The sequence below is a fragment of the Scyliorhinus torazame genome, chromosome 9 (assembly GCF_047496885.1).
Source record: "Scyliorhinus torazame isolate Kashiwa2021f chromosome 9, sScyTor2.1, whole genome shotgun sequence".
Lineage (NCBI taxonomy): Eukaryota > Metazoa > Chordata > Chondrichthyes > Carcharhiniformes > Scyliorhinidae > Scyliorhinus > Scyliorhinus torazame.
In genome coordinates this window covers 182,708,235-182,735,737 of record NC_092715.1, presented here as the reverse complement: position 1 = coordinate 182,735,737, position 27,503 = coordinate 182,708,235, and the positions used below count along the sequence as shown (strand labels likewise).

The 27,503-nt window shown below is 47.2% G+C and overlaps 1 protein-coding gene across 5 annotated transcripts in view; it reads right to left on the bottom strand.

Moving 5' to 3' along the window:
- dock8 (dedicator of cytokinesis 8) overlaps positions 1–27,503 on the bottom strand; it is a 451,209-nt gene that overhangs the window by 23,155 nt on the left and 400,551 nt on the right. For all 5 annotated transcript variants that reach the window (XM_072516863.1, XM_072516865.1, XM_072516864.1 and 2 more), the window contains 7 exons: positions 24,792–24,984; positions 24,557–24,700; positions 22,929–23,060; positions 17,507–17,641; positions 16,828–16,917; positions 10,371–10,607; positions 8,126–8,269 (listed from right to left, as the gene is read on the bottom strand). In XM_072516863.1, coding sequence (XP_072372964.1) covers positions 8,126–8,269; positions 10,371–10,607; positions 16,828–16,917; positions 17,507–17,641; positions 22,929–23,060; positions 24,557–24,700; positions 24,792–24,984 — 1,075 coding nt within the window. The remainder of the gene's footprint in view (positions 1–8,125; positions 8,270–10,370; positions 10,608–16,827; positions 16,918–17,506; positions 17,642–22,928; positions 23,061–24,556; positions 24,701–24,791; positions 24,985–27,503) is intronic.

Below are 27,503 nucleotides of genomic sequence, written 5' to 3'. Positions count from 1 at the left end.
TTGGTGCTACAAATTTGGCTGTAGCTGTTATCCCGAGAGGCCATTCCCCTCAACAGCACAGGTGGCACAGTGGTTAGCATTGTTGCCTCACAGTGCCAGGAACCCATGTTCAATTCCGGCCTCGGGTGACTGACAGTGTGGAGTTTGCACCTTCTCCCGGGTTTCCTCCGGGTGCTCCAGTTTCCTCCCACAGTCCAAAGATGTGCAGATTAGGTGGATTGGCCATGCTAAATTGCTCCTTAGTATCCAAAAGGTTAGGTGGGGTTACTGGGTTAAGCGGATTGGATGGGGACGTGAGCCTAGGTAGGATGTTCTTCCCACGTGTCGGTGCAGGCTCGATGGGCCGAATGGCCTTCTTCTGCACTATAGGAATTCTATTATTCGAAGAACAGTATCCAAAAAGGTAGATCTGTTTTGCAGGGGAATAGTCCCAGGAGATTCGTGCACTGCCTCCTTAGCCCTCTTGTTCTGCCTGGTGGTCACCCATTGTCTCCCTGCCTGTGGAGTCTTAGCCTGCGGTGTGACCACCTCTCTATACGTGCTATCCACAATACTCTCCACTTTGCAAATGATCTGCTGTGTCCCCAGACACCACTCCAGCTCCACCTTGCCTCCCACAGCATCCTGGGACACAATTCATCTAGATCTGGAGATTGTCCATTTTTAAGCCTGCCAACACCTCCAATATCTTGCCACTCCCCATGTCAATTTGCTCAAGGACCTCACAGTCTCTCTCCGTGAGTTCCATACCTACATCCTCATTCTCTTGGGTGAAAACAGATGCAAAGTATTCATAACACCCTACAAAAACCCTTTGGTTCCAACCACAGATTGCCTGTTTGGTCCCTACTCATTCCCTGGTTATCCTCTTCCCATTGATATACTTATGGAATATCTTGGGATTTCCGTACTTTTAACAATCAGAGCTTTCTCATATCCCCTTTTTGCTCTCCGATTTGCTTTCTTAATCTCCATCCTGCAATTTCTGTGCTCCACTAATGCCTCCACTGATTTACATGCCTTGTATTTGCTAAAAGCCTCTCTTTTCTTTCCCATCATAACCTGAATATATCTGGTCACCCAGGGTTCTCTGGCCCTGTTACTCCTTCCTATCACTCTAGAGGGAATAGTTGGTTGATTGAATTTCAAAATGTGTTGCGAGCAACCTTTCTGTATAATAGGAAGCATTATAAAAGTTGGGTACATTGTTAAGAATGGAATTTTAGACTTCCGGTTGCGGCTATGCGGAGCTACGCGGCACGATTTGGCAGCTCCCGCTATCACAGACTTTCGGGCTCTTTAGAGGAGCCCCAACGGAAATGTTTTTGAAGACAACCCGTGGGGAAGGGAAGGGAGAGGTCCCCCTTCAACTTTTATGGACTGGACCAGAAGTGAAACGGCCAAAAAAGCGGCATTGGAGCAGCGGGAGAAGCGAGGGAAGAAAAGCAAAATGGCGGCGGCCGGGGACAAAGCGGAGTGTGGGCCGGAGCTGTAGGAGTTCATCAAGCGCTGCTTCGAGGAGCTGCGGAAGGAGATGCTGGCGCCTATCTTGTCGGCAATTGAAGGACTAGGGATGACCCAGAAGGCCCACGAGGTAAAGATCCAGGAGGTGCAGAAAAGAGTCAGTGAGAATGAGGACGAGATCTTGGGCTTGGCGGTGAGAGTGGAGGAGCACGAGGCGCTGCACAAGAGGTGGGCGGGAAGACTCGAAGACCTGGAGAACAGGTCGAGGAGAAAGAACCTGCGGATCCTGGGTCTCCCTGAAGGAGTGGAGGGGGCCGATGCCGGGGCATACGCGAGCACGATGCTCGAGGCGATGATGGGCGCGGAGGCCTCTTCGAGGTCGCTGGAGCTGGATGGGCCACACCGGGTGCTGGCGAGGAGGCCCAAGGCAAACGAGCCGCCAAGGGCGATGGTGGTGAGATTTCACCGTTTCACGGACAGAGAGAGGGTCCTGAAATGGGCCAAGAAGGAGCGGAGCAGCAAGTGGGACAATGCAGAGATCCGAATATACCTGGACTGGAGCACGGAGGTTGCAAAGAGGAGAGCGGGTTTCAACCGGGCCAAGGCGGTGTTGCACCGGAAAGGAGTGAGATCTGGAATGCTGCAGCCAGCGCGACTGTGGGTCACACACAAGGATCAACACCATTATTTCGAAATGCCTGAAGAGGCGTGGACCTTCATACAAACCGAAAAGTTGGACTCAAACGGAGGGTTTGTGAGGGTGGGGGGGGATGGTTGATGTTTCATGGTTGTTGTATATAGGGGGTCAACCACGCGCAGGAAATGTTACATGGGCTGGGGGAGAGAGACAAGGCCGCGACCGGAGCTGCGCCAGAGGGGGCGGGGTAGGCTTACGAAAGCGCGGGGTTCTTTTCCCGCGTGCGGGAAGAAAGGCAGGAGGGGGAATGGAGGAACACACACTGATTGGGAGACTCCCACACAGGGAGGTCAATGGGACGGCGGGGGAAGCCGGGGTCAGCAGGTGTCAGCTGACTTACGGGAGTGATATGGGGGGAGCAAAAAAGCTAGACACGGGTCTAGCGGGGGGAGGGGAGGGGGGGGGGCGGGGGGAGTGTTGCTGCTGCACTGGCCGAAAGGGAATGGGACACAGAAGAGGTGGTCGGGGCGGGGGTCTCCCGACTGGGGGACTGGAGGGTGAGGGCGGCTCGGACACGGGACTGGCCTAGAAAAGGAGATGGCTAGTCGGCAGGGGTGAGGGGGTGGGGGGGGGTGGGGGGGGGTGAGAGCCCCTCCAATCCGGCTAATAACGTGGAACGTGAGGGGCCTGAACGGGCCGGTGAAGAGGGCCCGAGTGTTCGCGCACTTAAAGGGACTGAAGGCAGACGTGGTCATGCTCCAAGAGACACATCTGAAGGTGGCGGACCAGGTCAGGTTAAGAAAGGGATGGGTAGGACAGGTGTTCCATTCGGGGCTGGACGTGAAGAATAGAGGGGTGGCAATATTGGTGGGGAAGCGGGTGTCATTTGAGGCCAAGAATATCGTAGTGGATAACGGAGGGCGATATGTGATGGTGAGTGGTAAGTTGCAGGGGACGTGGGTGGTGTTGGTAAATGTATACGCCCCGAAGTGGGATGATGCTGGATTCATGAAGCGCATGTTGGGGCGCATTTTGGACCTGGAGATAGGAGGCCTGATAATGGGTGGGGACTTCAATACGGTGTTGGACCCAGCACTGGACCGTTCCAGATCGAGGACTGGAAAGAGGCCGGCGGCGGCCAGGGTGCTTAGGGGGTTTATGGATCAGATGGGGGGAAGTGGACCCGTGGAGGTTTGCCAGGCCGCAGGCCAGGGAATTTTCTTTTTTCTCCCACGTGCACAAAGCCTACTCCCGGATAGATTTTTTTGTCCTGGGCAGGGGGCTCATCCTGAAAGTGGAGAGAATGGAGTATTCGGCCATAGCCGTTTCGGATCATGACCCGCACTGGGTGGAACTGGAGCTGGGAGAGGAGAGGGACCAACGCCTGCCGTGGAGGCTGGATGTGGGACTGCTGGCAGATGAGGGGGTGTGTGGGAAGGTGAGGGGGTGCATCGAAAGGTATTTGGAGGCCAATGACAACGGGGAGGTGTGGGTGGGGGTGGTATGGGAGGCGTTGAAGGCGGTGATCAGGGGAGAGCTAATCTCCATCAGGGCTCATAGGGAGAAGACAGAGGGCATGGAAAGGGAGAGGTTAGTGGGGGAGATTTTAAGAGTGGACAGGAGATACGCAGAGGCCCCGGAGAAGGGATTACTTGGGGAAAGACGACGTCTCCAGGCGGAGTTTGATCTGTTGACCACAGGGAAGGCAGAGGCACAGTGGAGGAAGGTGCAGGGGGCGACCTACGAGTATGGGGAAAAGGCTAGTCGGATGCTGGCACACCAGCTCCGTAAGAGGATGGCAGTGAGGGAAATAGGGGGAGTCAAGGATGGAAGGGGAGCCACGGTGCGGAGTGCGACGAAACTAAACGAGGTATTCAAGGCCTTCTATGAGGAGCTGTATAGATCCCAGCCCCCAGCGGGGGAAGAGGGGATGAGACGATTCCCAGACCAACTGAGATTCCCGAGGGTGGAGGAGCAAGAGGTGGCTGGTTTGGGGGCACCAATTGGGTTGGAGGAGCTGAGCAAGGGTTTGGGGAGCATGCAGGCGGGGAAGGCCCCGGGACCGGATGTGTTCCCGGTGGAGTTCTACAGGAAGTACGTAGACCTGTTGGCCCCGCGACTAGTGAGGACCTTTAATGAGGCAAGAGAGGAAGGGACCCTGCCCCCAACAATGTCGGAGGCGACGATTTCTTTGATCCTAAAGTGGGACAAGGACCCACTGCAATGTGGGTCGTACAGGCCGATCTCGCTCCTCAACGTGGATGCTATGTTGCTGGCAAAAGTGCTGGCTACGAGGATCGAGGACTGTGTCCCGGGGGTGATCCACGAGGACCAGACGGGATTTGTAAAGGGCAGGCAACGAAACACCAATGTGCGGCGGCTCTTAAAACGTGATAATGATGCCATCGGAGGAGGGAGAGGCGGAGATAGTGGCAGCTATGGACGCGGAGAAGGCCTTTGACCGAGTAGAGTGGGAGTACCTCTGGGAAGTGCTGCGTAGGTTTGGGTTCGGGGGAGGATTTATCCGTTGGGTTAAGCTCCTTTACAGAGCCCCGGTGGCGAGTGTAGGAACGAACCGGCGGAGGTCGGAGTACTTTCGGCTGTACTGAGGGACGAGGCAGGGATGCCCCCTGACCCCCCTGTTGTTTGCATTGGCGATCGAACCCTTGGCCATATCATTGAGGGAGTCTCGGAAATGGAGGGGGGTGGTCCGAGGGGGAGAAGAGCATCGGGTGTCGCTTTATGCGGATGACCTGTTGCTGTATGTGGCGGATCCAGTGGAGGGGATGGTGGAGGTCATGCAGACTCTAAGGGAGTTTGGGGATTTTTCGGGCTATAAGCTCAATGTAGGGAAGAGTGAGCTTTTTGTAGTACAGGCAGGGGACCAGGAAAGGGGGATATGGGATCTACCGCTGAGGAGGGTGGAGGGGAGCTTTCGGTACCTGGGGATCCAGATAGCCAGGAGTTGGGGGGCCCTACATAAACTGAATCTGCCGAGGTTGGTGGAGCAGATGGAGGAGGACTTCAAAAGATGGGACATGTTACCGCTCTCGCTAGCGGGTAGAGTGCAGTCGATCAAAATGGTGGTCCTTCCGAGGTTTCTTTTTGTGTTTCAGTGCCGTCCCATCGTGATCACCAAGGCCTTTTTTAAGAGAGTAGGTAGGAGTATTATGGGGTTTGTGTGGGCGAAAAGGACACCAAGGGTAAGGAGAGGGTTTCTGGAACGCAGTAGGGACCGAGGAGGGTTGGCGCTGCCAAACCTAGGGAGCTACTACTGGGCAGCAAATGTGGCGATGATCCGCAAGTGGGTGATGGAGGGAGAGGGGGCGGCATGGAAGAGGGTGATGGCGTCCTGTAAAGGAACGAGCCTGGGGGTGTTGGTGACGGCACCGCTGCCGCTCTCGCCGTCAAAGTATACCACGAGCCCGGTGGTGGCGGCAACGCTAAGGATCTGGGGCCAGTGGAGACTGCACAGGGGTGCAATGGGAGCCTCGGTGTGGTCCCCGATCAGGGGTAACCACCGGTTTGTCCCGGGGAGGATGGACGGGGGGTTTCAGAGCTGGCATCGGGCGGGGATTAGAAGAATGGGGGACCTGTTCATCGACGGGACGTTTGCGAGCTGAGGGGCACTGGAGGTGAAGTTCGAGTTACCCCGTGAAATGTCTTTAGATATATGCAGGTGAGGGCTTTTGTGAGGCGACAGGTGAGGGAATTCCCATTGCTCCCGGCACAAGAAGTTCAAGATAGGGTGAGCTCGGGTGTATGGGTCGGGGAGGGCAAGGTGTCGGAAATACACCAGGAGTTGAAAGAAGAGGGGGAAGCGCTGGTAGAAGAGTTGATGGGTAAATGGGAGGAGGAGCTGGGGGAGGAGATCGAGGAAGGTCTGTGGGCTGATGCCCTAGGTAGGGTTAATTCCTCCTCCTCGTGTGCCAGGCTCAGCCTGATACAATTTAAGGTGGTTCACAGAGCGCACTTGATGGGGGCGAGGTTGAGTAGGTTCTTTGGGGTAGAGGACAGATGTGGAAGGTGCTCAGGGAGCCTGACGAACCATGTCCATATGTTTTGGTCATGCCCGGCACTGGAGGGGTTCTGGAGAGGAGTGGCGGGAGCAATATCTCAGGTGGTGAAAGTCCGGGTCAAGCCAAGCTGGGGGCTAGCAATATTTGGAGTAGTGTACGAGCCGGGAGTGCAGGAAGCGAAAGAGGCCGGCATTCTGGCCTTTGCGTCCCTAGTAGCCCGGCGAAGGATCTTGCTAATGTGGAAGGAGGCGAAGCCCCCCAGCGTGGAGGCCTGGATAAATGATAATGGCTGGGTTCATTAAGCTGGAGGGGATTAAGTTTGCCTTGAGAGGGTCTGCGCAGGGGTTCTACAGGCGGTGGCAACCGTTCCTAGACTATCTCGCGGAGCGTTAGAGGGAGGTCGGTCAGCAGCAGCAGCAACCCGGGGGGGGGGGGGGGGGGGGGGGGGGGGGGGGGGACGTCCTGTGAGGGGAGGGGGGGGGGGGTAATGGGGGCTTGCCTAGGGGGGTGGATGAGCAAGAGAAAACATGAAGGATTTGGGAAACTGGCATGTGCGGGAGAGAGCCAGTGTACAAAGCTATGTAACATATCGTTTTACCATGTATATATCTTGCTATGTGCGATTTCTTGCTATTTTGTTACGAGGTGGGGGGGGGTTATTGTTTGTAAGGGTGAAAAATTGTGTTAAAAAACTTTAATAAATATATTTTTAAAAAAAGAATGGAGTTTTATTTTTAGTGTAGCTGACATCTTAACCAGAAGCCATGAAAAGTGTTCTCTATACAAATCTCATCCTGCGCCTACCACACAAGAGTACGTACTTTCATATTGTGAATGAAATAAGCACTTATTAAAGACCTGGCCGCTAAACATCAAGTCTTAGACCTTCAAGCAGAGTGTCGCAGAATCACAGAATTGTTGTGGTGCGGGAGGCAATTTGGTCCATCGTGTTTGCACCAGCTCTCCAAAAGAGCATTGTGACTTCGTGCCATTCCCCTGCCTTTTCGGTGTACTCCTGCACATTGTTGCCATTCATGTATATCCACCTCCCCACTCCACCCCCCCCTCCAAAAAAAAACAGATGCCTACTTATGTGTTATAAATAATATTGCCAATTGTAGAGAGGCTGCTGTTGAGCTGGTGCATAATACCTTACCAGTTATTTTATTTCTTTCTTATTATTTATTTATTTTATTTATTTTAGGTACGTTTGTGTGTGCCCTTCTCTTCTATATGTACAATATATAAATATATCTTATCCTGTGTACATAACGGTAAATATACTTTGTTCAAAAACCCAATAAAAAACATTTATTAAAAAAAAGTTACTATCTAATGTTCTCTTGAATGCCTTAATGGAATCTGCCTCCACCACACTTCCAGGGAGTGCATTCCAGACCCAAACCACTCATGCGAACAGTTCTTTCTCACATCACATTTGCTTCTTTTGTAAATCACTATAAAGGTGTGCCCTCTCGTATTTGATCCTTTTTACAAGTGGGAACAGTTTTCCCCCATCTTCTCTGTCCAACCCCTCATGACTTTGAGCATCTCTATCAAATCACCTTTAAGCTGCCTTCTCTCCAAGGAGAACAGTCCCAACCTCTCCAATCTATCCGTATGACTGAAGTTTTTGATCCCTGGAACCATTCTTGTAAGCCTCTTTTGCACTCTCCCCAATGCGTTCACATTCTTCCTGGAGTGGAGTGCCCAAAACTGTACACAATATTCCAGCTGAGGTCTAACTATTGTCTTGTACAAGTTCAGCATAACCTCCATGCTCGTGTACTCTATGACGAGGATATGTATGCTTTATTAACTGCTCTCCACCTGTCGTGCCATCTTCAATGCTCTATGCAGATATACACCCAGGTCCTTCTGTTCCTGCACATCCTTTAAGAATTCTACCCCTTATTTACTATTGTCTCTCCATGTTATTCCTACCAAAACTGACATATACAAATCAACAGTGAACAGACTCAGACTCTTTGGTGTGGTACTATACCTGGTTTACAGTAGTTCCCACAGAGCCTTGTAGCACCATCTGAAGCAATTTGGGATCTGGAGGTTCCTGATGAGTTGCAGTTGCTAGCTCAAGGGTTTTCTTCTGCATATCCTCAATAGCTACTTCAATTGGCGTCAGGATAAACTGTAAAACGAGCCAGATAAAGTTACTTGTTTTCAGGCTGCTACAATTGAAAATAAATTTGAATTCTATTCTCAATAAAAGTACACTTGTCCCATATTAATTAAATGGCTTGCATCAGATGTCAGCAGTTTAAACCTTAAAGATACAGGGACTCACTATTCATTGCTGTTTCTACTGAAACGTTTTACACTCATGTGTTGTATGAGTTGAATATTGTAAAATTTTACCTGGTAATGTCACACCCTATTTTAATTGTAACACAGCTCATTGGAATGAGGTGCCAGGCTTTTGTGTACATTTCAATAAGATCCATGGTTCAGCAAATGGTCCACAACCACAAATTAAATGTACCAAGAGAAGGTATGTGCTCAAGTGCAGAGATTATAAAGAGGAAGCTGTGAAAGGGCTGCAGAAAATTGCAGCACAGAGGGATTTGGGAGTCTTCACGCATAATTCACAAAAAATCTAGCCTGCAAGTTCAGCAAATGGAATGCTGGCCTTTATTTCAAAGGAAATGAAGTATAATAGGGAAGTCTTGCTAAAATTTTACAAGGCACTAGTTAGACCACATCTGGAATACTGTGAATAGTTTTGATCCCCTTATCTAAGGAAAGATATACTGGCATTGGAGGCAGTTGATTCAGTTGATCTCGGGTATGGAGGGATTTTCTTTTGAGGAGAGATTGAGTAGATTGGGCCTGTCTTATTGGAGTTGAGAATGAGAGGTGACATTATTGAAACTTGTAGGATTCTCAGCAGTCTTGACAGGGTAGATGCTGAGAGGGTGTTTCCTCTTGTGGGAGCGTCTAGGACCAGAGGGCATATCTCAGAATAAGGGATCACCCATTTGAGACAGAGGTGAGGAGGAATTTCTTCTCTCAGAGGATAGTGAATCTGTGGAATTCTTTACCGCAGAGGGCTGTGGAGGCTAGGTTGTGAAGTATATTTGAAGCTGAGATACATTTTTAATCAAGAAAAGAATCAAGGGTTACGGGGAAAAGTGGAATTGAGGATTATCAAATCAGATCAATCATGATCTAATTGAATGGCAGAGCAGACTTGACGAGCCAAAAGGCCTATCTTTGCTTCTACGTCTTATGGCCTTATGGTGTTAAAGAAAGGCATTTGGCTGAACAATTTTGTAGTTGAACTACTTTTTATTTATTACATCTCGCTGTGCTGCTTACCAACTTTTATCTTCTACTAACCTGAGGCAACCATATCTCTACATTACTTTTGCCTTGGGGCATCATTCCTTTAAATTCAATCAGGAAAGGATATTGGGTTATACATACATAATTTATTGACTAGTTGCTATTTGCATTTCCAGGACGGCAGTTGCTCTTCCGATTGATGTTTTAAAAAATCTTTTCACAATATTTCCCTATTTCTCATCATGAAATCTAATTTTAGTTGTTTCTTATGCACAACCATTAAAAATGTAATTGCCAGCTTCTGACATGCTAACCCAAAACAAAAAAAAAATTAACAAGTTTTTATTTAAATGAAAATACTTTCTGGTTCAACCAGTGGACCCAGTAAGTGCAGCGTACATATTGCTACATTTTTTGAAGTTATGTTGTTCAGTGAAGGGACTGTCATGAAGAACATGCCCATGAGGTGAGCCAGACAGGTTGCTCCTGTCCATTAAGTGTATTTCCCGGTCAATTTTCAAAACCTGGCTGGGATTTTACATTGCCATTCTTCTCAGGCAGGTTTGGCGACAAGAGCGGAAAATCTCGTAAGAGGCCCAAATCGCGTTTTACTTTGGGGAGAGAGAGTTAATTTAACTTCTGTGCATTGGGGCTGCCTTCCGATCTTTAATTAACAAAGTTGCTGACGGGGAAGGTACAATCAGCGCCACCCCGCTAACGTGATGATGTGGGACCCACCACCTCCAATGCTTTAAATTTATCTCCCGAATGATAAGGTGGAGAAAGTCGGCACTTGGGCGGGCGCGCTTCTGACTCTCGCGTGTGCCGTCAAAGCCACTTTCCCCTCCAGACTGCCACAATCTGCATACAAATAGGGAAAATTCCACCCTGGGTTTCTTTCAAAGATTTCTTGAGCATTCATGCAGAATGGTATGTTGATTTATTACCTCTTCCTTCTGAATGACATTAATTCTAGTTTTAATGTAAGGGAAAGCATGTAGGGTTGTCAGGATGGTCTTTCTCTTGTACTGCTCTTTCAGGTCTCCTCGGGGACGTCCATCCTTTGTAAACGGAGTGGTGTACATGAAGCGCCGAAGGTTGAAATTCTTTTCAAAATGGGTGATTCTGTCTTTCATTTCATAATCATCAAAGAACGGCTCAACAAATGTTATTTGTATGTACGCCTAGAAACACAAAAGTTCAAAATATTAAAATATACAACTAATTTTTATTTTGTAATATATACTTATTGTGAAGGCATGTTGCCTCTTTCTCTCCATACAGAGGGTATATATTCCTGTGTCCAAAACTTCAGGACTGGACACTGAGCCAAAACAATTAGGAGGATCCATGCAAGACTGGTCACTGTGCAATACAATTTCACTCCAGCTTGCAGGATTTTACTCTGCCTTGTTTGTCGTAGTGCAGCTGAAATTGACTCTCTCATACATGGTGTTACCATGACCTGAATTTTTCACCATCAGACGCGAAACACACTACTGGCTATGATTGGCCCCAGAACCCGATTTCACGCTAGTTGGCTAATTAATGGGCAGCCAGCATGAAACAAGTGCAAAATATGGCTCAGTGTTGCTGGGGAGGGCGTGTGTGGAGAAAATGGAGGGTGCGGGCTGGTGCTTTTAATATGCTCCCTCAGAGGAACAATTGATATGGAGCTGTCTCAAGGAGCTGCAGACCTGTCAAAATATAAACTGCAATGGTAAAATGCTGCTAAGTGTGTCTCGACAGCACATTCAATCATAAAGCTCAGTCCCCGTACATCTTCCTTAATTTTATTTCAGGCCTGACATATCATTCCACCCTGGATTGAGGTTGCAGCTTAAACATAAAGGCCACCTGGCCAATCAGCCCATCCACTACCTGTAAAGGGAGGTGAGCCCTGTTAAATTGCTGGCTTGATTGTTGGCAGGAGCGCTTCCGATTCTCGCACATTGTTAGACGTTTAGCTGCTGTTGTATAAAGAGTCAAAGGTTCTGCTCCTTTCCACAAACACCTTTATTTTACTTTAACAGACTGCACAAAACTCTATCATCACATCACCTGACACAAAGGCCAGCTGAAGCCCCTTTACATATATATCAGTGTCAATTATTGGATACTTAATATAAATGAGACAACTAATTGGAATGCCTCTTAACCCTTACTTAACAGTCTCTCCTTCCTTGGAGAAAAAAAATAATTAGGTGAAAACTAAATTACAAGAAACTCAAAAACTCACACGCAATTTCCCCCCTTCTTTTTTTTTTCATTTTTGGAAGAAGGAAAAAAAGTCACAGAAACAGGCACCCTTCATTAACAATATCGAAAGGTTTCTGTGAACTCGCCCCTCTTTTTGTATAACAGTCTCACAATTGATAGCTACTGTCGACCCATTTAATTTTTGCTATTTCCCCTCTGTCCAACAACTGCTTCAAACTTGCAATGTCTATCCTTAACCTTTTTTCATTGACACTTTTTGTAGAGTGCACATTTTCCCACAGGGATTTATTGTCAATGTGACATTCATTAGGTATATTACACAAATCTCCTAATCCAAAAATTTCTGTCAATATCTGAGATATATAAAAGGCCATATCCACCGCCTCTACAAGGCTTAGAGTCTCAGCAGCCAAAGTGCTTTTGACCATTCTCCTTATTTTCTTTGTTTCACACACAAGAGGGCAACATTTACCATTGTTCTCCAAAAGGAAAATTATAAAACCTCCTACGCTTGAAACGCCATCACATAAATTTGCATGGGACGCATCACGATAAACTAGGAGTTTCAAGTGCCTAAGGTCACCTAAAATCGGGAACCTCAAAACACACTCCTGCATTTTTAGTTTGACCAACGCTTTATTTGCTCTTATTATGTCTTCCACTTTGGGATCATTCATTTTGGTACTCAACTCTAAGACATCAAAACTCACATCCGGTCTAGTCTGTCTACCCAACCAATTCAGTTGCCCAATTAAACTTCGCAGTTGCTCTTTTTCCATCCCTGAAACCATTGCGTTTTTTTGTGCAACCTGGCTACGACTAATTGCTATTAGGCTGATGCTTTCTAAATAAGATTGCTGACGTAAAGTTGCCCCTAACTTAGTCTGTCCGATTTCCAGTCCAGTATATTTAAATGCACCGGAAGCCTGACTTCCAACCCTGAATTCTTTCCTCAAACCAGAGATTACAATAGCTTCAAAATCATGAGTTCCACCCCACAAAAAATAATCGACATGCATCATAAAGATGCCAGAAAGATTTCCTTTTTGGTGCCAGTAAAACATTGTCGGATCTGCTTTCAACTGGCAACAGCCTAACTTTAACAAAGCTGACCTTACCGAAAAATACCAGACTTTAGACACATCATTTAATCCATAGACACATTTGTTCAACTTCCAGAGTACCCCTTCTGTGTTATCTGCCTCTTTAGGAGGATGGAGAAAATGTCTCTCTGGAGCTGATACCCCTGCAAAAAGTCAGCTTTTATATCTATAGATTTGCATTCCCATGACTTTGTGGCTAATAGAGCCAAGAAGATCTTTAAAATAACCTTTCCTGCTGTAGGTGAATCTACCCTTAAATCCTGATCTTCTAAGTTTTCTTCAAATCCCCTTGCCACAAGCTGGCCTTTGCCTTTTAAGTTCCATCTGGAAGAACCTTTTCAGTGCAAATCCATCTGTGGGATAGAGCTCTTTGTCCCCTTTCCAGTACTTCCGTGTATACCTCAAATTCACTCCAACTATGCAGTTCTTGCTGTTTGGCATCTTTGATAACTTTTTCATCTAATTTATTGGAAGCCACCAAAATCTCACGTGCATGTGGGCTTCTACTCCTATTAGTATTCGTCGTCTTACTCATGTTCTGAGACCTTGATGAATGTACCCGAACAGTTTGATTGCCACATTGCAAAATAATTGTTTTGCCATCTTCCCTGGGCCTTTCCATTCATTAAAATTGTCTCTCTTGTAGTATACTATGTCTCCTTGCTGAAAACCAGTATTTGATGGCCGTACATTATGTCTTAAAGCCCTGTGAATTCTTTCTGCTTCCAAAAAAGCTTTTCTACTGCTATGTAATGCATTTAAATGCTCAGCAAAGGCAGAGCTAATTGTAGTCCCTTTCCAAGTTGGAGGCTGGTCATCCAAAATGGACGGAATTTTAGGATTTCTACCAAACACTAATTGATAGGGACTATAGCCCCCAACCATCTGCAATGAATTCTTTGCATTTGACCGCCCATGCTAAAGTTGAATTTAGTTTGCAATTCGGTCTTTCTGCCAAAAGTTTCCGGAGCATGTCATTGATTACAGCATGGTTTCTTTCACAGACACCATTACTAATGGGCTTTCCACAGCTGTATTCATAACTGTGATATTCACGTTTTCACACATATCCCTAAACTCATCATTAGCAAATTCTCCCCCATTGTCCGTAAGGAATTTTGCCGGTGGGCCCATTCCTGTCCCTATCCATTTTTCCACCATTTGATCCAGAATTACTCTCTTTTCTTTACTTCATACAATCGTTGATTGACTAAATCTGGTTGCTAAATCTACAAAATAAATATATTATTGGCTTTATCCCAGATCTTAAGGTCCATGGCCACAATGTCGTTAAAATCCCTGGCCAAAGGTAGGGTTACTATTGGTCGTGCTGGTGTCCTTCTGTGCTTTCTACAAACTTCACAGCGATTCTATCAGTTTAGTATAGTCTTCATCCCTTACCCCTGCAGCCTTTAATACATTTTTCAGCCTCCGAGGAGACGGATGCGCAAATTGCCTATGCAGTTTTAATACAACAAGCTTTTTAACAGCTGAAGTTCCATTTTCAACTGCCATTGACACATCCTTAACAACTCTACTTGAAATATTATTTTTCAGTAATAGAATACAATAGTGTCTCGACTGTGTAAATTGTAAGTCCACCATCTTTCCAAAAACTCTTGCCTTATCCTGTTCCATATCCAGTTTCATGTGTGCTTTCTTCATCGGCGGTCTGCTCAGAAGCAAAGGTATCTCGCTTAATACAACATCCATGCTAATGAAATGATTCACTCCGGCAACACCACTCTTTTCAGCGACTTCAGAGTATTATCATCCCCAAACCTGAAACTTGTGGAACTTTCAAATTCCTTAACATTGTTATGATTTTCAGCATTCAAGGAGTCCAGGTAACATTTTAACCAGTCGATTCCACACACAGTAGATGTGCAGCCACTGTCCAATACAGCACGATTGAAGTATTCTGCAACCCTCATTACCGGCGTAAAACTGCTTGTTAATAGGACAATGCCTTCTTTCTGGTCACTATCTTTTTCCTCTTCTGACTCTTCCGTGTCATGTGTCGCTTCAAACACTCTTATTATAACTTGTTGGACAGTTGAAAGCATAATGGTATTGAGAGTCACATCGAAAACATCGATTTATCATGCCCCGTGCATTTCTGGGGTTCATCTTCCTATTGTAGGTTCTAATTGGGTTTCTGTCTTCATAATTTCCAGGTCCCGATCTCCTTCTATAGTTTTGGAACCTATTCGTAGCCTACAATTTTGCCACCCTGTTCGTAGTGGATCTTCCATGTTCTGCTTTATTGCAGGCTGACCTATATGGGTCATCAGAGCCATCAGAATTGAATGTTTCCCCAGAAACGTTTTTAAAGCTTCTGTCATCTGATTGAATAAGGTATCCGTATCCACAAACTGAACTCCTGTCAAAACCAGGAGCCTATCCATGTTGCGCACTCTAGCACAGTCAAGTAATTCAAAGGCCAACACAGACTGTGGAAATTCCAGGTTGTTTTTCTGCAGCCTTTTATATAATCTGCCAAATTCCATTGTATAGTCTTCAAAGGAGAAATCCTCTATTTTCCGGAACCTATCAAATTCCAACCATGTTTCATATGCACTTAACAAGTAATCCTTTTAATAAATCTTATCCATATAACGTAATGAGTCTGCAGACCTTCTTCTGAGTGTAACTCTTCCAATTGCAGCTCAGAAAACACTTTGCTACGGATTTTAGATAGAGAAGGTAGAGAAAGAACCAATGCCATATCTTGTTTTCTCTTTCCCAAGGCAGTTACCTTAGACCACATAACTACTGCACTTCTCCATTGGTCGTATGATCCCCTTTCAAAAAATAAGGGGGATAGTCATATCCAGCCATCTTTATCCTAGGTTCAGCCATATATCTTTTTTTTTTTCTCACTCACTCCTTGGTTTGGTCTGGAAAAGTTGTATCTTTCAACCTTCACATTTGCACAGCAACCATCCTCTGCTACCATTTGTTAGATTTAGCAGCTGTTGTATAAAGAGGTTCTGCTCCTTTCCACAAACACCTTCATTTTACTTTACAGACTGCACAAAACTCTATCATCACATCACCTGGCACAAAGGCCAGCTGAAGCCCCTTTACATAATCAGTGTCAATTATTGGATACTTAACATAAATGCGACAACTAATTGGAATGTCTCTTAACCCATTACTTAACACACATGCCCACCAACTGAAATATGGCGTGAGTGTGAAAAGATGTTGGGATGCATGACTAACGTCTTCTGGCATGATTTTACGTACTTCCAAGGCATGCTGGCCTGAGCAACTCAGAAATCTGGGTAATATTGCAAAATATATGAGGCTCGATTCTCCGCAGCCCCTCGCCGAAATCGCGGCCGGCAGGGGAGCGGAGAATCCACTTTCACACCATAATCGGGCCCGGCGCCGGTCCGGCAATTCTCCGGGCCCCCAAAATCGGTGTGACCCCAGAGTACGCTGCACGGCTGGGGGCCCATTGCCAGAGGCCCGCCTAGCGATCCTCCACTCCCGACCGGCCGAGTTCCCGACGGCGTGGAATTAACCACCTATTCCCGGTCGGGATGCTCACCTGGCGGCTGTGGACTCAGTCTGCGGCCGCCCTGGTTGGGTGCAGGGGGATCGGAGGTTAGGGGGGGCCTTATAGGCGGCCGGGGATTAGATCTACAGGGTTCAATGCTCGGGTGCGCGGCCGATCGGGGAGGGTCTCCTTTCTCTGTGTGGCTCCGCAGTCACAGTCTGCCATGGAGCTTGGCGTGGGCGCTGGCGGCCGCCGCCGTGCGCATGCGCGGACTCCAAACCGGAAGTGCGGGGGCCCGTAGCCACAGCTGAAGCTACGAGATTTACTCCGGGTCCCTGCTAGCCCCCTGAAGGGCATTGAATTAGATCAACTTGTTTATCGGAATTTTGGGAGTAAACCTCCACCGTTGTTACGCTGGTGTGGGGACACAGTCCCATTTGGGGAGAATCCAGCCCATGAAGCTCAGAAAAAATACATAGGGCCAAAAAGATTTTTTTGCAGATTATGGAATGAAATGCAAATTTTTACGAGGCATTGATTCATATTACACATTGTGAACAATTTTCAACTGACCTTGTTAGGGTCCAGCTTGCTTTTCTCCACAGGACTAGAATCCTTAATCACCTCCACAGCATCTTCACCAAAACATTTTCCATAAAATGCCTATTTGAAAAACAATACAGAAGCCCTTGCATTAAAGGAATTTTTAAAGTACCATCAGTTGATGGCAGCTAACCAAATGTGTGCATTTTGCTGAAGTTCAGTTATTGAAGATCAAAACCAAGGGTTTGCCAATTGCTTTGCAGTGTCGCCGCTGGAATTGCAAATTGAACATTGCACAAAGAGCTACATACCTGAACAATGCCTTTGGGAAGAGAAGGCAAGAAAAACAGTTGAAAAGAAGTTTGTCAAGAAAAGAGATATATTAGAAAACATTACAATTTTGATGTGACATTAAAAATTGACTAACATCATCAATCCTGTAGACTAATGATAGCAAAAGAGAAAATGGTGGAAAATCTCAGCAGGTCTGGCAGCATTTGTAGGGAGAGAAAAGATCTAATGTTTTGTGTCCAGATGACCCTTTGACAGAGTCATCTGGACTGAAACGTCAGCTCTTTTCTCTCCCTACACATGCTGCCAGACCTGCTGAGATTTTCCACCATTTTCTATTTTGGTTTCAGATTCCAGCATCCACAGTAATTTGCTTTTATATTATTTTATTTATTCGACTAATGATAGGTTTGTTTACCTCCAGCCGATGAGAAATTTCTGGCAGCTTGGTGATGGTCGGCTCCTTATAGACATATTCGTGTTCATCCAAATCCCCAAATTTAGCTCCATAGAATGCAACACGGAAATATGTACCAAACATTCGTTTAGATCCCTTGCAGAAAATAAAAATGGCACGTATTTAATTTAGATGATCATAGCTGGGCTGTAAAAGCATGGCTGCTAAACAGCAACCCTTAGGTGATGGGAACATTAACAAGAAGCTGCTTAGTACAAACTTATTCATTAAACTCCCAAGCACGTACAACATGTCAGAAAGCTTTAAAACACGTTGCCTTTGTAAAAAGGAGGAAGTTTTGAACTAATTGAACTCAGTGAAGAACATACTTCACTTTTATGCAAAGCACCTCTGTAAAAAAGTGAATGATGTGCTGGGAGCAGAAATACATATATTTATTAATTGACCATGTTCTCAATTAACTATTGGCACTTGGATTTTAATGATTTGTAGAGGGGATGGGGAGGCCTTTTCCAGCAGAGGGGGTTTGGGGCTTTGAGCCATTAATAGTTCAAACAGATTGAGTTTCTGCTCTGTCATATGTCAAATCAGCAAAAACAAATGGGGAACGTTATTGCTCTCCTTGCTCACAGAAATCCATGAAGCTATCATCGTTTATGTTTGTAAATGGTCGGGGACGTCCGGTGGTAGCCATGGTGTTAGTGGTCGTACATTTGGTGGCTCCCGCTCGTGGCGGTTTTTTCGGACCTTTTCCCCAGTTAATGGTTGGATGTGAGGAAGCAAAACGGTGCAGGAGAGTTCGCAGAAGAGATTGACCCACTGGTGTATGGACCTAAGGGCCAGAACTGGTCGCAAAAGACAGAAACAGATTGCAAAGGTTGGTGCGATGCCTGCAACGCACGTGGAGATGGTGGAGGTTCAGGGAGTGGCCCTATGGCTCAGTGGTCAACAGAGCAGCTGGTGGGCTTCCTGAACGAGAGGTTCACCCAGCAACGCAAGGAGAACCTGGAGGACCTGGCCCAGGCATTGGATTCGATTGGTGGTGATCGACCGTGTGGAAACGAGGCTGGAGGCCCAGGGTCAGGCGATCCAGATGATCGAGCAGGTGGCGGGGAACATGAGGAGCAATTCGCCTCGATGGCAGCGGAGATGTGGCTGATGCGGGATCAGCAGAGGCGGCTCCAGGAGAAAGTCGAAGACCTGGCGAACTGGTCACGCCGGCAGAATATTAGGATTGTGGGCCTGCCGGAAGGGAGTGAAGGAGCTGACGTGTATGTGGGGAGGATGCTGGAGAAGCTGCTGGGAGAGGGAGCACTTACACGGTCTCTGGAGGTGGATCGAGTGCAAAGGGCGCTAATGAGGAAACGCCAGGAGAACGAGCCGACGAGGGCAATGGTGGTGCGTTTGCATCGTTTCCTAGACAAGGAGCGGATCATGAGGTGGGCCAGGCAGACTAGGCACTGCACCGGTTAGGGCAGTGAACTTGGAATATATCAGGACCTGGGTGCAGAGCTGGCCAAGAGGAGAGCGAGTTTCAACAAGGCCAAGGCGGCCCTCTACAAGAAGGGGGTGAAGTTTAGGATCGTCTGTGGGTGACTTATCAGGTCGGGAGCTGTATTTTGGGATGTCGGACGAGGTGATAGAATTTATCAGTGATAATGGACTGGCAGGAGAAGGTGGACTTTGAACCTTGGTGGAGATGCGTTGGCGCTGTTTTTAATTTGTGTTTGGTGCCATTATTTGGCTTCAGGTTTGTTTTTGTTCTTTGTTGGAAGATGGGGAGTTGACCTCTTCGATTGGGCTTGGGGAGGGCTTGGTTTTGTTTGTTTGCACTAGCAGGACGACTGAGCGGGGGGGGGGGGGGAAGGGGAATCAGTGGGAGGGTAGGATGCTAGGCGCCATGGGCGGGGGCTGCCAGGCCAGCTGGGCAAGCTAGATCCTGGAGGAAACTCAGTGGGGGTGAGCAGAAGGTCAAAGGGGGCATGGGTTGTTGTTTGTGGAGATTGGGTGAGATGTACTGCTGACAGGGGAATGACATTTGAAATGTGATGGGAGGAGGATCGATGATGGTGGGCGCCCGAGGGAGGTGCGGGGCACGGGCTAGAGGTTGGCCCAAGAGGGACTATGGTTGATCAGGGGGGGGGGGAGGGGGGGGGGGCGAGGGGATGGGTATGTTGCCCCCCGACCAGGCTGACCACGTGGAACGTGCGAGGGTTGAATGGGCCGGTCAAGAGGACTCGTGTGTTCTCACATTTACAAAGATTAATGACGGGTGTGGCCATGCTACAGGAGACTCACCTGAAGGTGGAGCACCAGACTAGATTGAGGAAGAGATGGGTTGGGCAAGTATTTTATTCGGGATTACACTCAAATATGAAGGGGTTGATGGATTTGATCAATAAGCGGATGGCGTTTGAAGTGCGACCTATCGTGGCGGACTCTGGAGGTAGGTATGTTGTGGTGAGCGGCAAACTGGAGGGGATGCCGGTGGTGTTAGTGAACATTTATGCCCCGAACTGGGACGATGTTGTATTTATGAGACGGGTGCTGGGGAAGGATCCCTGACCTGGACTTTCATCGGTTGATTATGGGGTGGGGTTTCAATACGGTCCTGGACCTGAGACTGGACCGGTCGAGCTCGAGGTCGGGGAGGGTGTTGGCAAAAGCTAAGGAGCTCAAGAGGAGGGGGGAGTAGCAGTACGGTGGTGCAGTGGTTACCACTGTTGCCTCACGGCAGCGAGGTCCCAGGTTCGATCCCGGCTCTAGGTCACTGTCCGTGTGGAGTTTGCACATTCTCCCCACGTTTGCGTGGGTTTCGGCCCCACAACCCAAAGATGTTCAGGTTAGGTGGATTGGCCACGCTAAATTGCCCCATAATTGGAAAAGAATTGGGTACTCTAAATTTATTTTAAAAAAGGAGCTCCGGGGGTTCATGGAGCACATAGGGGGGATCCTTGGAGATTTGGGAGACCGAGGGCGAAAGTATTTTCATTCTACTCCCATGTGCACAAGGTGTACTCCCGAATAGACTTTTTTGTGTTTGACAAGACGTGGTTGGCAGGGGTGGTTGATATTGAATATTCGACAATAGTGGTGTCGGACCATGCCCCGCACTGGGTGGATCTAGGTGTTAGCAAAAAGGGGGGCCCAGCGCCCGCAATGGAGGCTGGATGTGGGACTGTTGGCAGAGGAAGAGGTGTGTGAAGGGGTGAGGAAGGCCATCCGGGAATATGTGGAGATTAATGACACGTACCTGGTTTCGGCAGGTACAGAATGGGTGCTGGGTGTATTCCCCCCCCCCCCCCCCCCCCCAAGCGATTTGGAGGTCTTTATATTGATGAGGGCTTCCCGAGCTTAGTGGAGCTGGAGGAGGAGTTTGAGTTGCCAGGTGGGAATGGGTTCCGGCATCTGCAGGTGAGGGATTTTGTGCGGAGGCAGGTTTCGACCTTGCCGCACCTGCCCCACCGGGGGGCTACAAGATAAGGTGGTGTCGAGAACAGGAGTAGGAGAGGGGAAGGTTGCAGAGATCTACAAGGAACTGATAGAGTGGAAGGGAGCCCCGATAGGGGAGGTGAAGAGAAAGTGGGAAGAGGAGCTGGGTGGGGAGTTGGAGGCTGGATTATGGGAGGAGGCGCTGAGGCGAGTCAATGCATCCTCGTCGTGTGCCAGGCTCAGACTGATACAATTAAAGGTGGTCCAAAGGGCGCACATGACGGTGGCCCGAATGAGCAGGTTCTTTGAGGGGGTGGAGGATAGGTGTGGGCGCTGTTCAGGAGGTCCTGCGACCCATGTCCATATGTTTTGGGCATGTCCGAGGCTGAGGAGTTTCTGGCAGGGGTTTGCTGATGTAATGTCAGAAGTATAAAAGCTGAGGGGGTGCCAAGTCCGGAGCTGGCGATCTTTGGTGTGTCGGAAGATCTGGGAGCCCAGGGTTTGAGAAAGACCAATGTCCTGGTCTTTGCCTCCCTGGTGGTCTGGAGACGGAGCTTACTAGGCTGGAGAATCTTGGAACCCCCGAAGTCGGGGGTATGGGTCAGTGACATGGCGGGACTTGAAAAAATAAAATTTGCCTCAAGGGGATCGATGCAGGGGTTTCCCGGAGGTAGCAGCCGTTTGTTGACTTCTTCAAGAAAGATCAGGCTGTCAGCAGGGGTGGGATGTAGAGGGGGGGGGGAGAAGATGCTTGGGGGGACGAGTAAGGGCAGGGAAACCAGTGGAAGGGGGGCTGGGGAAGGTGGTACTATTTGTGTAAGCTATGTTGGCTGGGGTGTGTCACTGGCGGGTTGCGGGGGGGGGGGGGGGGGGGGGGGGGGTGTTGGTGGGGGGTTGGTTGTATTGTTTTGTTTGTGTTGAACCCTGATGTTTAGACCGGGATTCTCCCTTCTGGGGACTAAGTCCCCACGCCAGCGGGAGAACCGGCGCCAACCACTCCGGCATCAACAGTCTAGGTGGACGCCGGAGGGGTTGCTGCCGCTCCAGCCAGCGCCAAAGCGACGGTGCGAGTTTGTGCATGTGCCGAACGGACGGCATGATCTCGCGCATGCGCGGAATCGCCGGCGTGGTTCCACACCTGCGCAGACCGGCCGCCATATTTTGGTGCATGTGCATCTGTTCTCCGCGCCGGCCATGGCGGAACTCTACAGGGGCCGGCGCGGTACGAAGAAGTGCCCCCACAGAATAGGCCCGCCCGCAGATCGGTGGGCCCTGATCACAGGCCAGGCCACTGTGGGGACTTCCCCGGGGTCGGATCCCCCAGCGACCTCCCCCCGAGGATCACCCCCGCTGACTTACCTGCCAGGTCCCGCCTACCTCGGCGGGACTGGCCAAAACAGACGGCCGCTTGGCCCATCGGGGCCCTGAAAATTGCCGGGGGGGGGGGGGCGGGCGCTGCCAACGGGCCCCAACCGGCGTGGCGCAAATCCCGCCCCCACACGAAAAACAGCGCCAGAGAATAGGGTCCCGCCTTTCAAATTGTTAATATTCTAAATGCCTGTAGAAAACATTTTCTAAAAAAAGTTTGCAAATGGTTCTTTCCCATCATGATGACTAATCTGGAGAAACTGCTGAAACACTGAGAAAACATTGACAACTGGGATAAATGGCAGCACGGTAGCACAGTGGCTAGCACTGTTGCTTCACTTCACCAGGGACCTGGGTTTGATTCCTGTCTTGGGTCACTGTCTGGGCGGAGTCTGCACGTTTTCCCCGTGTCTGCATGGGTGTCCTCCGGGTGCTCCGGTTTCCTCCCACAAGTCCCGAAAGGCATGCTTGTTATGTGAATTGGACATTCTGAACTATCCCTCTGTGTACCCGAACAGGTGCCGGATTGTGCGACTCGGGGCTTTTCACAGTAACTTCATTGCAGTGTTAATGTAAGCCTACCTGTGACACTGTGGAAGATTCTTAAATTTAAATAAGTTACCTTTGCTGTTATGCTATTGAATGCATTTTTGAGCTTCCCATGTGTATACGCCAATTTGTTGACATCTCTATGGGCTTCTTGGATTGGTATGACAACTTTGTAAACTTCGTTCACACTTTCAAACATACAGGCCTAAAGGAAAGAAGGAAGAATTATGTTAACATAATCAATTGTGGCACTACAATTAACTGCATTAACCATTTAATTCACTGTGTTTAAAGTTAGATCTTTTCCCCCTATTTTTTGGTTCGCTATTAAATGTATTTACTTCCTTGGACCAATTATTTACATAATCAGATTGATTTCCATCCATGTAATTGTATATTTCTTAACGTTTGGTCTCCTAAACTCCTAACCGATGAACTGTACATGTATTTTGGGATAAAAATGAATTGAAAAAAAACAAACAGAAGTTTTTCTTTAATTGCCCTTGTATTGATAAATGGCAGCTGGTCCAAAATGGATGATTTATTCTCTCACAGTAATCCACTGAAAGTGTGATACTGTGTTTGCGGTGCTTCTGAGGAAACATCAAAATATTTTGTTTAACGTTTCAGGTGTGAAATGTTAACTCCATTTCTCTCTCCACAGAAGCTATCAGACCTGCTGAGCATTTCCAGCATTTTCTATTGTTATTTATTGTAATAGAAAAAAGATACATCTGTATACTCTTCCATACATTCTGCATCTATTTTGTACCAACTGATTTTCTGTCGATGAACCTGGCATTTAACCATGACAGGCAGAAACCAGTGTCATGATACATCACGGATGAAAGTATTTTTTGTCAGCACCCCACAGCACAAAATCTACTTGGAATTAAAAGATCTCAGTTCAGGATGAGGAAAATATCATGCTGATGCAGTAGAGGCCTGCTGCACTATTATTGAGATGAGGCGGAGTATTGGAATAGAACAGAAAGCAATTTACTTTTAATCTGGGCTGTGTTGTACCTGAGCTGCGAGTGAACGAAATGGCAATGTATTCCATTGTCAAACATTGACAATAAGCACAAGAATGCATTTAAAAGGAAAATTATATGCATGACAGAGTCATGAAAACTGATCTGAACTCTTAACTTATTTCAATTGAAATTGACGCACTGGGTTAGATTTGAATGTGAGGTTGCAGTGGGATCATGGTGGACAGATAGCCGGTAGGAAACCTGAGCCGTATTTTACGGGAGTTGAATAAGTTTGTACAAAGCGGGTTTTAAACCTACTTAGGTGTGCGAGGCTTGGCCCCGCCCACTGTGGGCGGGATCCTGATCGCAACGCCACACAAGGTCTGGGTAGATTTTGTGAGGCGTAGTGGCTGTCGGGAAGCCCCCGGGAGGCATCTCCTGGCAGCGCCGCACTCCCATTCTGGTGCAACATGGCCGGCAGATCGCACCCATAGTCTCCCAAACGGAGAATTCTGGCCCTGACCTCTGCTTTGGCAAATGCAAACTGCCTGAGCCATTCCTCTACAGGCCAATCTCTTACATCTCCTAATGGTGAGCTGGAAAGGGACACTGGTAAGAAGTCTGCAATATGTTGCCTATCTCTGCTGGCAGTGTTAGTATATGGGGTAATGATGACTTAAAAGAGGAAAGAAAAATAAAGTACCAGGAGAGAAAGAACACTTACCGTGTTGAAGAGTTCAGCCGCTTGTTCAAGCAAACCCACAAGACCGTTTTCACTGAAATACCTTCCAGTGCATATCCCATCTTCATCAGGGGATAAAATATCATCTGAAACAGCAGATTCTTCCAGCACATTGGGTGATATATTCTGGAAACCATGACAAAAAAAATGGAAGTGTTTTAATCAAGTTCCTTAGGTCTAGTGGTAGGTATAGTGAAAGTTTTAGAAACAGACTTACTTGAAAGGAAACACTGCCCACAGGAAGGTACTTGTGGTCTTCCAGCATGCTGAGATACTCAGCTACCAGAGCTGCAGCATGGACCAAACACAGTGCAGCCTCGGTGTAACATTTACGTTTTGTGTGTTTCTCCGCCATGTTTTGAAGCCAGGTCAAACGTAGGTCAGGTGAAGTCTGATATCCTTTGGCCAATCTGAAAGTTAGAAAAAAAAAATGAATGTAGCAACCAATATATTAAACTAAAAGTAATAGGAAGAGGATATGTCATTTTGCCCCTTGAGGATGCCTTGCCAATCAATGTGATTATGGCTGACGTGCAACCTAACTCCAAAGGCTCCATATCACTTAACACCTTTGACCAACATAGATATCAATCTCTGATTCAAAATTAACAATTGATTCTACCATCAATCGCAAGTAGGAGAAGAGAGTTCCAACTTTTGTGAGTAAACGATACCTAATTGCACTCCTGAAAAGTCTGGCCCTAATTTTAGATTCTGCTCCTGGTCCCAGACTCTCCAACCAGCCACAATCTACACTTTCTGTTCCCCTCCAATATCATGAAAACCTTGATCAAATCTTTAACCTTAACCTTCTAAATTCCAAGAACATAATCATAATTTGTGTAACCTTCATTTATATTTTTAATCCATGGAGTCCAGTTATCATCTGGTAAATCTACACTGCACTCTTTTCAAGGCCAATATATCCTTCCTAAGATGTGGTGTCCAAGACTCCACACAGCACTCCAGGTGTGGTCTTTGACTAGTTGAAGGATGATTTCTGCCCACTGCATTCTTGTCCTCTATATTGAAAGGCAGCGTTCCATTAGCATTTAAAATTATTTTTTATTCTCTTTTTAGAATTTTAATTATCCAATCTCTGGATTCCCAAGCTTCTTTGTACTTTCACTGTTTCTGGGAGGCCCAAAGTGGATGTTTTCACATCTGCCTATATTGAAATCCATTTATCACAGTTCCGTTTGTTCATTTAACCTATTATAACTTTCATAACTGGAGGAAGCCAGCAGTAGTGGAACAAGGATTTATTGAACTATGTACAATACTCTGCCCACGGCTGTAACTCGCTCCCAATCCAGTCCTTGTTGGGTTGGCTTTTATGTGTAGTCTTTACTGAGCTCCAGCTGGGTGGCCTGCAACCCTACCTGGGAAACCCGTACTCCACGGGTCCCATGGGAAGATCGACAAGTTTCCCCGTGGTCCTCATGGGGTTACGACAATAACCTTTGTAATTCTATGCTTTCATCTATACTGTTTACAAAGCCATCTTTATGTCATTGGCAAATTTGGATATGAGGGGCAAGGTATTTTGGTTGGAATAGTTTCCCGCCCCACAACCCGAAGATACGCTGGGATCAGCGCAGATCCCACAGCCATTTAACGCCAAGGTATTTTAATTGGCTGGAGACAGGAGTTAAGGTTGTCATCAATATTTCAGAAGATATGGAGCACATAAGCTACAAACTACATATGTAAGCTGTCTTTTCTCATTTCAAACATTGTCAATCTCCTCTGGATGTACACATTTTCTGCTTTTATTCCTGTTTTACAGTTTATTTGCTTTTATATCAACAATTGAATTTCAGTCATAAAGCTTTCCAGTCTGTTTGGAGTTTACTGAGGTTTAAATACCAGAAGATAAGAGACATAAATGAAATTCAAAGCGACCCAATGTGGAGATATGAGATGGTATCTCTGGACAAGTGGTAGAACGCCTTAGCACCCAACCTCATGTTTGATGGCTGATATTGAGAATGCAAGGATGTTTTGTCCTGTTTAGCTGCTAGGCAACCTCCTTAACAGTCCACCATGTCTGCCAGAATAAAATGGCAATGCCCAATTAGTTCTTCAATATTTACTGAACTTGGGAGCAGATGGTGGAGAGCATCAGACATTTTAGGCATGGTAACAGACTAAAAGTTTCCTTTCCCAGGCCAAAGGCCTAAGGCTGCACCTTAAAATGTCACCTTTGACATGTCCTCATAAAACCTTCACTGCATCTGACGCCTATCCATGCTTCAGCAAGGTACACATTCAAGGTGAAACAGACAACTAATATTTAAAGGGTTTCACAAACAAAATCACAAGCAAAACATTGCTGCAAAAGTATGTGATCACCTGACATAGAGTTTGACATTCGGGTTGGTCACATGGGTATTACTCTGTACATGCTCTTGCAGCTTATATTTCAAGAGTACTTTTTGTTTTGCGATGGCACAAATGTCAAGATCCCAAATGAATAAGACCAACAACTCACAGTCCCTTAACTCCCTTGGTACCATTCTGCTCTCATTTTCTTGTCTAATTTTCTTTAGTCCAAAACAGACAAATGTACAAGCACAAGGACATCATCCACTTGATTGTGCTCTGCAACGTTTGATTAAAAATGCATCAGAGAACGAACATTTTTATATTTATCTCGACTCTGTCAGTGTAAACTTTGTAGAGCAGCTTGTCAATAGCTTGAAAAGAGGCAATTACACACAGAATGTCGCATGTGTCTTGTCCAAGCATCAACACACTGGTAACACATATCCCAGAATCAACAGTGGTGCTAACTAGGGATCAGCTGTTGGCCTTCGCTTATCTGCCTAAAAGAAAAAGTGTAACAGTGGTAGAAGCATAGAAAATAGAAGCAGGAGGAGGCCATTCGGCCCTTTGAGCCTGCTCTGCCATTCATTATGATCATGGC